The 11,792-nt window shown below is 35.5% G+C and overlaps 2 protein-coding genes across 5 annotated transcripts; both read left to right on the forward strand.

Moving 5' to 3' along the window:
* The first annotated feature begins 19 nt into the window (after window positions 1–19).
* Nrx-iv (neurexin-4) lies at window positions 20–11,771 on the forward strand. 4 transcript variants are annotated; one of them, XM_083031674.1, is made up of 11 exons: window positions 20–396; window positions 930–1,025; window positions 3,972–4,168; window positions 5,390–5,531; window positions 5,632–6,002; window positions 6,087–6,425; window positions 6,503–6,977; window positions 7,071–7,400; window positions 7,477–7,782; window positions 7,922–8,548; window positions 8,624–11,059. In XM_083031674.1, exons 1-11 carry the CDS (start codon window positions 339–341, stop codon window positions 9,475–9,477), a joined length of 3,795 nt encoding a protein of 1,264 aa, XP_082887800.1. In that variant the 5' UTR covers window positions 20–338; the 3' UTR covers window positions 9,478–11,059. The 4 variants fall into 4 exon arrangements, with proteins under 4 accessions (XP_082887800.1, XP_082887799.1, XP_082887803.1 ...); XM_083031673.1 differs by lacking the exon at window positions 3,972–4,168 and adding an exon at window positions 3,140–3,336 and having other exon boundaries at window positions 21–396; XM_083031675.1 differs by lacking the exons at window positions 20–396; window positions 930–1,025 and adding an exon at window positions 3,198–3,336 and having other exon boundaries at window positions 8,624–11,771.
* LOC145932623 (L-aminoadipate-semialdehyde dehydrogenase-phosphopantetheinyl transferase) lies at window positions 930–2,648 on the forward strand. Its single transcript, XM_083031715.1, has 2 exons — window positions 930–1,025; window positions 1,515–2,648. Exon 2 carries the CDS (start codon window positions 1,674–1,676, stop codon window positions 2,526–2,528), a length of 855 nt encoding a protein of 284 aa, XP_082887841.1. The 5' UTR covers window positions 930–1,025; window positions 1,515–1,673; the 3' UTR covers window positions 2,529–2,648.
* Window positions 11,772–11,792: the final 21 nt, after the last annotated feature.

Genomic DNA, 11,792 nt, shown 5'->3' on the forward strand with positions numbered 1-11,792 from the left:
GACAGAGGCGCGGCGACATTCGCTCCATCACGTCATTCGATGAGTTGATCCGCGTCATTTGCGTGCGCTGTTGTGGTTGATGCGAGCTGAATCATCGGAATAAAATCAAGTACAAGGTTTATATTTTTTCTCGACATACACACACGGTGATCCCTCGGAGTAAGGAGAACCTCGAGCGGGAACGAAGGTGAAGTTAGGTGGACGACTGTGAACGATTGGCATCTCGTCATTTTCGCCGAATCTGCTTGGGCGATCGAGTCATCGAGGCGAAGGCGACGCATTAATCGAAAGGATTTTCTCGAGGCTAGAGACGCTTCCTAGTGCAAGGCGATGGTACGATGACCGCTCTCAGGTGTCTCGTGTACGCGCTCGTCTTGGCGGCAACCTCCTACGCCTGTAAGTATTAATTAACACGAGCGTATAACCGCTATAGCGCGACTTCCTGGCCCGACCCAGCCCATCTCGATGTAACATGGCGCGCCTGCAAATACGCATACGAGTAAAGATGCACATAAACGCTGCGTTACACAACACGCCGGATCTCCCTTTATTCCCTTCTCTATCGTTGGTTTATTTCGCGACACGAGATTGCAACGATTTATCATTACCATCATTTTCGTACTTTCCGTTCGTGTATTCGTTATTATAAAAAAAAAAACAGTTTTTTTATATACATGTAATTATATATATCTTACAATATGTTAATATAATGATGTATGTACGTAGAGTCAATAATTGATATGTATTTGATGTAGTAAGAAGTGTATTTTATAAAGTCCAATTTTTTACACATTTCTTGTTTTAATTTTAGTCTGTGTGTAAAGTAATGCCAAAAATTTTCTTTCTTTATGTTATATACTTTACTCAGAAAAAACATTTCTATATAAAAAGATACGACAAAATTGAGCAAAATTATGATTGTTCCTTAGATGACGACGAATGCTACATTCCTCTTTTGGACAGAGCTCAATTAACAGCGACCACTTCCTTACCCGAAAGAGGTCCAAAGAATGCCAGGTTAAATGGTAAGAAATGACATTCAAGTATTTTTAATTTCTACATCCGTCTTCACATATATTCTATATTAGACGTGACTTATTGTACAACTGTTCATATATAGCGTATAGTTATTATACTAGTAGTAGTTTGTTGCTTGCTCTCTATTTCTATGAAATCTATTGTCATCTATATTGTGCACTATATATTTGCTTCTATTTGCATAATAATAGTTGCAAGTGATTCTGCTAATATCATATGATATTTTCCAATGAATTCCGGCAAGAATTGAGGAATCTAATTAGTGTCGATGGACGCTGCCTACCATGATAGTTAAGCTCAATTATGAGAATTAAGTGAGACCGTATATGCCATCTATGACACATTGTTCAATCATTTTATACTCGCCTCCTCTTTATCTTTATTACATTAGCACTTTACAAACAGAAATACTTATAGATATGATCTCTTGGATTACAAACAACAAACACAGTGTAATAAATTTATATTTGCTTCAGGTGGATTCTAGCAAGTAGTCTATGGAGAGTATCTCAAACGAGCTATCTTGCAAGACCTTGCTTTTATAATCAGAGATAATTTAAGAACGTACCAATTGTAATCATAAAACAGGCAAAGAGTGCATTGGATGTGCAAACTGATTGAATTTCATACTGTTCATGCGTAGCACCAATATTTTTAGAATGTCAGCCATTCGGTGGGCATTTAATTGGAAAGAGTGGAACCCGAGCGAGCGAGAATTTGAATATGCGATTTCTTGTGTACAAAATGACGAAAAGGCCAGACTAGGGAGATTCGTATTTCGTAAAGACGTTAGAGCTTCCCTTGTAGGTAAATTATTAATAAGAAAATTTGTAAACGAGTACACGGATATTCCGTATGACAAAATTGTTTTCGTCACAAATGAACACAACAAGCCCATATTAAAAGATAATTCGACTGTAAGTTTTAATGTTTCTCATCAAGGCTCTTATACGGTTTTAGCGGGCGAGATTAGGGATGTAAAATTAGGCGTAGACATTATGTCGTTAGAATATAAAGGGGGCAAAAGTCTCTCTGAATTTTTTCGCATAATGAACAGCAATTTCGCGTTAGCCGAGTGGAAAGAGATCAGAGGTACTGCCTCAGAAAAATCTGAAACGGAACAAATATCTATGTTTTGTAGACACTGGGCATTAAAGGAGAGTTACGTTAAAGCGCTTGGTGTGGGGATTGTTATTGATCTAAGGAGTATCGACTTTCGAACAAATTCGGAGTTAAGCCAAGATTCAATCACAACTGACACAATCTTGTATATCGATGGAGTCAAGCAAAATTGGTTGTTTGAAGAAACTTTACTCGATTCACAACACTGTATTGCCGTAGCGTTGCAAGAGAATGATAATTCATTACAATTACATAATACCACGTTTGAAATAATTAATTATGATAAGCTTATAGCACACGCAGTTCCACTCTTTCCATTGGATCCACAATACACGGCTCAATATTTTGCTAAATCTGAACAACCGTAGCTTTATTGTATTGCAATTACTAATATAAAAGATAATATGTCTTAATATATTAATATTAAAAGATGGATAATATATTTTGTACATTAGTTTAATTGCAAAATAATAAAGGGTTAAATAATATTTTCTTACTTTTTTTTACTTACCTTCTTAAACTTTGAACATTTTATTAACTCTTTCTTATTACAGTAAATAAGATTAGAGAAAAGAGATCTTACTTGTCATAAAGATTTAAAACTTCTACAATTTATATGTAAAAAAAATTGTATTGATTCTAGAAAGTGTCTATATGTAATTGTATTAATGAATTTTATCTTAAAAATTGAATCTATCGTTTTTGCTCGAGAATTGTTACTTATTAAAATAAATTTTTGAAAAATTATTTTATACGTAGAAAAAATGTTCTGCATCCTACTTTGTAGTTTAAAAAGTTTGAATATTTGCAATATTATAGTTTTTAGTGCAATCATATAAATTAAACAATCTCTGAACATAAAAGCAAGGTACTCTTAGAATTAATTCTAATTATTTCGCTATGTTCTGTCCCCTTACTTGTAAGCGCTCTCCCTTAAGTTTACTTTGAGTTGCATGCATGCACAAATGTTGTGGTGTAGGCGGAAACGCATGGTCGGCTGGCAGCTCCGATTTCGGTCAGTATTTAATAATTGACCTGGGCCAAGTGATGAACGTCACAAGCGTGGCGACTCAGGGACGATCCTCGCAGAATGAATACGTGATGGAATATCGTATCGGTTATGGCACCAACGGTCTCGATTACGTGGATTTCAAGGAAGAAGACGGCCACGCAAAGGTAAAGCTCGTTCTCGCTGTTTTAATTTTTCTAATCTTCATTTTGCTTCTAATGAGGCATGGCGTAATTAATCAATATGCGTGAAAATGCTAATAACACAAGGCTCGCTTATGCATGCTTATGTAGGCAAATATTGTAATAATCTATACGAAAATATGTATAGAACAATGTAGGAGTTATATATATATATATATATATATATATATATATATATATATATATTATAAAAAAATCTTCATATCTCACGAATAAAAAATATATAACCAGGTTTGTTACTGGTAAGTATCTTTTGATGTGCTTTATATAGACTCACACACACACCAGAATGCTTTGCACCAATTATTTTTTCTGTTATCTCATTTTGATAGTTATTTTAGCATTTTTTCTCATCACATCATACGTAACATTGGAATGCAAAGTAAGATGTATTGTGAAAAGAAATTCTTAATAATTGAGTGCAAAAGTTACTTAGAGATAGAAGATAGTTTTACAATTGAAACAAATTAACTAGCACAAGTTACGTTACACACGAAATGAACTAAATTTATGATCCTTTGACTATATCCTATATCCATTTGCTTGCTTCGCTTCCACTTTTCTCCTCTTACACATGGACATGGAGCTGGGCTTTACAGGAGATTCCGCGTGGTCACCAGTACTTAGCAGTTACGATCAACATCTTACTATGGAGCTGGGGGACAGATATGAGATACGCAGCATTGCTACGCGAGGGCGGGCTCATACTAATGAATACGTGACAGAATATATTATCCAATATTCTGACGATGGTCAAGCTTGGGCCAGTTATGAAAGCCAGGATGGTGTAGATGAGGTATTAACTTCAAGGATGGAGCCTAAAATTTTATTTACATATATAGAGAAATGTAGTTTATAATCTTTCAGTTATATAAATGAAAACAAAATTATGCAAATATACAAAATTTAATGTTAATATTTGTGTGCGTAGAAATGTATACTGGAACATGTATATATATTTTTTATAATAGTTATTAAATCATTATATAAAGTTATCTTTTTATTTAGTATATTTGAAAACTTTTCTAGAAAGATATATTTTGCTATTTTTAAATAAATACACAATAAATTTAATTTCTTTTTATTCTTTTATATATTCTGATAAGAAAGGTATTATAAAATTTCTTAATTATTGCTCTTGTCGTAGAAATACTGTAAAATATTGCATTAACGAAATCTTTTGCTGTACAAAAACCTCTCATGTTTTGGATCTTGTTCGATACTGTTTGGAATCTTCTGTTCTAATTGCTATTGGGATTTGAGAATTTAAAACATAATTAAAGTGTCATTATGATAATTATGAAGAATATTATTTAAAAAGTTTTGTTTTCTAAACATGGGAGTAGTAAATTTCGAATATTGCATATTCAATGTTTAAGCTATTGATGGATGGTTTTAGCGTTCAAACAGAAAAATTATACAAGTGAAGTTTATTAAAAAAAGTCAAAAAATGTTTTGCTTCTCGAGAATTTTATCTAATCATAATGGCATTATATCTACATCTCTTGGGGTTAATATATATCCACTTTTTCGCGTCTCTTTAATCTAACTAACAGTCTAGTTATACTAACGTACATGTTTGTGCAATTAATATTAATTGTAACGAGGGGGAATAATACTTATTGCTTTTATTAAAGATTGGGGAGATGAAAATTATTCAATAATCATTATTTTGCTCGATCAATGTTTGCGCACGTAATATGCAAATTAAGGGGCCGTCAAAGCAGTTTGATAACTCCTTTAATATATACGATTTTCAAACTGATCCGGAGACCAGTGGTGTTTCTGAATAACGTGTACATTTAAGAAATTAACAGTTCTTTGTACAGTTACTCTTTTCATTAAGATCTACTTTTAACTTACAGTATGCATGCAATTTAATTATATTCTGCATTATTGTGTCGCGGCATTAATTATTGACTGGCATCGAAATAACAAAACCGGGAATATCGTAGTAGAGTAGTAGTAGTAATTAGAGTAGCATCATTTAAAATTTAATATTGTTTTCTCTCTACAGATGTTTAAAGGTAATGTAGACGGAGACAGAATAAAGCTTAATAAATTCGAGGTACCAATAATTGCGCAATGGATAAGAATAAATCCAACACGATGGCGGGACAGGATATCGCTGAGAGTTGAACTCTACGGATGCGACTATGGTATGAAATAATGATTTTATATATATATATATATATATTATATATGTCTCTCTTTTAAATATACGATTAAAAAAGAAATCTAAATCATCTATTATTTCAGTGTCTGACGTTGTATCCTTTAACGGATCATCCCTCGTACGCCTGGATCTATTAAGAGAGCCTATCGAAACCGATAGGCATTTTATACGTTTTCGCTTTAAAACAAATAATGCCGATGGTGTATTAATGTACTCTCGTGGTACGCAAGGTGATTACATAGCCTTGCAATTGCGGGACAATAGAATGTTGCTCAATATCGATCTCGGATCCGGTATTATGACGAGTCTGTCGGTTGGCAGTCTTTTAGATGACAATATGTGGCACGATGTCTTAATCTCGCGCAATAGGAAAAATATTTCCTTCTCTGTCGATAGAGTACTGATCAAAGGTAGAATAAAAGGACAGTTTCATCGACTGGATTTAAATAGAGAAGTGAGTATATTTTTTATTAAACGAATGTCAAATTTCTCAAATATTTACAATTGGATTTAATCGAATGAATTTTTTCTTTTTTAGCTTTACATTGGTGGTGTGCCTAACAAACAAGATGGTTTGGTAGTGAATCAGAATTTTACTGGTTGTATAGAAAACTTTTATTTAAACGCGACGAATATAATTCACGAGCTGAAGGAGGGGGAAATCGTAGATGAAAATCTGAAATACTATAAGATCAATACACTCTATACTTGTCCGGAACCTCCGGTGATACCTGTCACGTTTTTAACTCCTGGATCTTTCGCCAGACTGAAGGGTTATGAGGGTATACCGTCTATGAATGCCTCTCTCGCGTTTCGAACTTACGAGGAGCGAGGAATAATCCTTTATCATCGGTTTACGACTCCGGGCTACGTCAAGGTTGTCTTAATCTCCATTAATCCTAAAACAAAGTACTATTAGTAAATGTAATTAATAAAATTATTTCTGTTGTGCAGTTATATCTGGAAGAAGGTAAATTGAAGGTCGATATAAAGACAAAGGATAACCCGTTTGCGATTCTAGATAACTTTTACGAAAAATTCAACGATGGAAAATGGCATCAAGTAATTTTGACAATTGCCAAAAATTCTCTCATCTTAAATGTCGACGGACGGCCAATGAAAACGGAGCGTCTCCTCGATATGTTGACTGGAGCGTTTTATTTGATCGGCGGTATGACCGGCGTAGGGAGCAATCATGGTTTCGTTGGTTGTATGAGAATGATAAGTATCGACGGGAATTATAAATTGCCGACCGACTGGAAGGAGGAAGAGTACTGTTGTAAAAACGAGGTCGTCTTCGATACTTGTCAAATGGTAGATCGTTGTAATCCGAATCCTTGCAAACACTTTGGTGTTTGTCGTCAAAATTCTGACGAATTCCTCTGCGATTGTGCCAATACTGGATACGTGGGCGCCGTTTGTCACACCTGTAAGTATTCGATTCGTTTCAATAACATGTAATGTAAGATATCTTTCTCTACTAAAATTAAATTGTAATTTGATATTAAAACTTTACACACAGCATTAAATCCCTTATCGTGCGAGGCATATAAGAATATGAATTCGGTAAATCAACGTGCAGAAATTAAAATCGATGTGGACGGGAGCGGACCCTTGAAGCCATTTCCTGTCACTTGCGAATTTTTCACCGATGGGCGCGTAATGACAGTTTTACGTCACAGTAACGAGCATTTAACTCCCGTCGATGGATTCGAGGAGCCTGGCAGTTTTATACAGGATATTAATTACGATGCTGATCTCGATCAGATAGAGGCTTTATTAAATCGATCTATAAATTGTAGGCAGAGGATAAATTATGCATGCAAACATTCCAAGCTATTTAACTCCCCAGGTACTTGTATATTTAAATATCTTGCCTGTTGTACCTCCATTTATATTTGTATTAACTTTTGGGATTACATTTTCAGTTCCTCAGGGTGATTACTTTAGGCCAAACTCGTGGTGGGTGAGTCGGAATAATCAAAAGATGGATTATTGGGGTGGTGCGTTGCCCGGGTCGCGAAAATGCGAGTGTGGTATACTTGGAAACTGTGCGGATCCTACCAAGTGGTGCAACTGCGATGCTGGATTAGAAGGATGGTTGGAAGACGGTGGCGATATTACGGAGAAAGAATATCTTCCCGTCAAACAATTACGTTTCGGTGACACTGGTACGCCGCTCGACGAAAAAGAGGGTCGTTATACTATAGGCCCGCTTATTTGCGAGGGCGACGGTAAGTTTATCAACTATTTTTTTCCATTTCATAATAGGTTTAGACTGTAACAGACACCGATAAAATTTATCAAGTTTAAATTAATTTTCGATAGCACTAATAAAACGTGTATTATCTATGCCGTCATCTTACATTCCAGACTTATTCAAGAATGTAGTCACATTTCGCATCGTGGATGCTACCATCAGTCTACCGACATTTGATATCGGGCACAGCGGCGATATTTATTTTGAGTTCAAAACCACTATCGAAGACGCTGTGATAATTCACAGCAGAGGACCCACCGATTACATTAAGATTTCCATAAACAGTGGAAACCAGATACATTTTCAGTACGTGGCAGGCGGCGGACCGCTCACTGTGAGCGTACAAACGTCTTACAAGTTGGCCGATGACCGATGGCATTCCGTGTCGGTGGAAAGAAATCGCAAGGAAGCCCGAATTGTCATCGACGGAGCACTGAAGAACGAAGTGCGAGAACCACCGGGTCCTGTACGAGCGCTTCATCTCACCTCGGACCTCATAGTAGGAGCCGCGACCGATTACAGAGACGGATTCGTCGGTTGCATAAGAGCGCTGCTTCTCAACGGTCAATTGCAAGATTTGAGAAGTTATGCCCGGCGCGGATTGTACGGCGTTACGGAAGGTTGTATGGGCAGATGCGAGAGTAATCCTTGCCTTAATAATGGCACGTGCCATGAAAAGTATGATGGATATTGGTGCGACTGTCGATGGACGGCGTTTAAGGGACCCATCTGTGCGGACGGTAAGTACAGAGGATACTTCGAATATGATCTACGTTAGACGATCTATTAATCTTGGTTGCGCTGATTGTTTTCAGAGATTGGTGTGAACATGCGACCCAGTTCGATGATAAAATACGACTTCATGGGCAGCTGGCGTTCCACTATCGCCGAGAAGATACGCGTTGGTTTCACTACGACAAATCCAAAAGGATTTTTACTTGGCCTCTTTTCCAACATCTCGGGAGAGTATATGACTATAATGGTCTCAAACAGCGGGCACTTACGCGTGGTATTCGACTTTGGTTTCGAGCGGCAAGAAGTCATATTTCCATACAAACATTTCGGTTTGGGACAGTATCATGACATCAGGATCGGCCGGAAAAATTCAGGCGCGACTCTGATAATGCAGGTTGACAATTACGAGCCGAGGGAGTTCAATTTTAACATAAAGAATTCCGCGGACGCGCAATTCAACAATATCCAATACATGTACATCGGTAAGAACGAGTCTATGACGGAGGGATTCGCGGGTTGTATATCGAGAGTCGAATTCGACGATATATATCCGTTAAAGCTACTCTTCCAAGAGAATGGGCCTGGTAGCGTACGCTCGCTCGGCACTCCATTGACCGAAGACTTTTGCGGGGTCGAACCGATCACGCATCCGCCGGATATCGTGGAGACGCGGCCGCCACCGCAAGTGGATGAGGAAAAATTGCGAGCCGCGTACAATGAGACTGACACAGCCATTTTAGGGAGCGTACTAGCGGTTATTCTGATTGCGCTCGTGATTATGGCAATCCTCATAGGTAGATATATGTCGAGGCATAAAGGCGAATACTTGACACAAGAGGACAAAGGCGCTGAGATAGCCCTGGATCCGGATTCAGCGGTTGTAAATTCTGCCACCGGTCATCAAGTCCAGAAGAAGAAGGAATGGTTCATCTGAAATGCTGAAATGCATCATACGTTAAATATGTAAGTGCTGAAAAGGAGTACACATTAACTTAATCTAAAATATTATACATAAAACCTTCTTATAAGGGTAATGTCTTTTTTGCTCCGTTCAACTGTTATCTCTATTTACGTTTTATAATTTTGTATCAGAGACACGATGTCGCATCATAGGGAGATAGAAACCAAAAAAGAACTGGTCAACTTAGAAAAAAAAGAAACATTTGAACTCCTTTTGTAAGACTCGTAACAGCTTTTTTAAATTCAATCATAATTTTGATGAGTTATATTAATCATAATGTTTGTACTTTACTGTTATTTCTATTTAAAGTATTTATCAAAGATTATTTTTATGTTTGATGTATTGATGTCCCTCTTTAAGCCAGCGGAACATTGTTTATTCCATAAAGGGATTCAACAAACATCAAAGAAAAATTTGCTATCTCCAATATAATTTTTGTAGTATTACAAATTGTTGTACTTTACTTTGTATACATTTAGTAATAGAAAAAGATAACTTACATTAAAATTAAGCTTCATAGAATTAAATCTGAATTTTGACCAACTTTTGTGGATTCTGTCTCATTATGTGGCGTTCATAAGATGATCATTCCATATTGTTTCTTTACGCATTTCTCGCAACTCTTTATGATATAATATGACTGCCGAAATCTCATTAATTACCTTTCAAAGAATGATTACAGATAAGAAATGAATGATTTTCTTGCGTTATGTGCCAATGAGAAAAATTGAAAAATTAATTAACTATAATATATAAATTTCATTGGAGTGTGTGTATATATTTTACACATTCTAATTTATATACATTTTTATGATCGGGCATAAAAGAGAGTTGTATGTAACATAAATAGATTCTACATGTACAAAGCTGTCTCTATTCTACAAAGGTAGATTACTTACATTTATATATATTTTTTTTGTTCTTTTTTTTTTATAACAATTCACAGTATTAGTTGTAATGTTTACCGTCCAAAGTGCATTTAACACTTTTTTTAGATTTATTTTATTTTTTCATTCGTTTATATATATTTTACAGATGTTTACTTTTTTTTTATATATATAGATTTGCAAGAACTCACCGTAGTAATTTAATATTAACATAGCGCTAAGGAGATAGTAATTGTAATAGTAAATAATAAAAACAAAAACAATAATGATAATATAATAATAATAGTAATTATATACTAAGGCCGGTATTCATAGTCCGATCTTATATTTAAGATCATCTTAAGTCTGGTCAGAGGTTGACTTAAGATCCCATTCAACCAATCAAATGGCTGCGCAGCATCTCAAGCTCGGACTTATGACGATCTTAAATATAAGATCGGACTATGAATACCGGCCTAAGTATTTCTAATGTAATACACAATGAAAGTGTACATAAGTCATTTTTATACGAACAGCATACTCGTGTTATTTCTTGCTATTAAATCGATATCTCTTGTACAACGATTGCTAAACAGGCACGAACCCAACAAAAATGCATTTAACACATTTCTGTATGAACATATCGCTAATATGATACTCAGGCTTGAAAAAACCGATAATAATCTCAATGACACAATAATTTTTTTTATATGAGCCTATAAAAGAGGATGAAATCGATTAAAATAAATCATCTTTACGACGTTCTATATTCTTTGCGTTTTTTTTTTAAATCTATTTTTAAATCCTGAATGATTCTTTAACAATAAATATTCGATTTCGATATTACTTACCCACATTAAGCAATATTTATGAACTATAATTACTTACGGCAGATGCTCATCCAGATTCGTCTCGTCGAGTGCTGCTGCATTCAAGTAGAATATAAAACATAATTATAAATTGTTGTGCCACTTGTATATTACCGATTGTGTGCTGCTAAAAACTTTCGTGTGTAATCTTACGAATATATATTTCGTACGAAATTCTAAATGGCGAAAGTCCACGGAATGAAAATCGAGTAAAATAATGCTGGGCGAGTGAACTTTTAGGCACGTAAGCTGTATTTACACGTGTACTTGTCAAAAACAACTGGTCGAAATGTTAAACATTAAAATACAATAACCTTCGTAAAAGAATTCGCTACCTCCAGAGCGCAATGTTGACTCTTATCTCGCGTTCACGCGATACGTGTCCCCTCGATATCTAACATTTTCGTCTAATCTATATATCTAGAGAAGGTAATATTGCTATAGAGCAATCTCTATAAATATACATACAAATGTCTCTTAATAAGTAAAGAATTTCAGTGCGTATTTTAATAAAAAGGGTCTATTTTTAATATCACTCGTGTTCCAAATTGCT

Source organism: Prenolepis imparis, unplaced genomic scaffold, assembly GCF_030444845.1.
Source record: "Prenolepis imparis isolate NDT839.2.m4 unplaced genomic scaffold, iyPreImpa1.0 SCAF_2, whole genome shotgun sequence".
Classification (NCBI taxonomy): Eukaryota; Metazoa; Arthropoda; class Insecta; order Hymenoptera; family Formicidae; genus Prenolepis; species Prenolepis imparis.

Excerpts from the sequence above, each read along its gene's own strand:
- Nrx-iv (XM_083031674.1), top strand. The coding sequence starts at position 339 with ATGACCGCTCTCAGGTGTCTCGTGTACGCGCTCGTCTTGGCGGCAACC. Across the intron at positions 6,003-6,086 it reads GACTGGATTTAAATAGAGAA|CTTTACATTGGTGGTGTGCC; the intron begins GTGAGTATATTT and ends TTTCTTTTTTAG. Across the intron at positions 7,783-7,921 it reads GCTTATTTGCGAGGGCGACG|ACTTATTCAAGAATGTAGTC; the intron begins GTAAGTTTATCA and ends CTTACATTCCAG.
- LOC145932623 (XM_083031715.1), top strand. The coding sequence starts at position 1,674 with ATGCGTAGCACCAATATTTTTAGAATGTCAGCCATTCGGTGGGCATTT.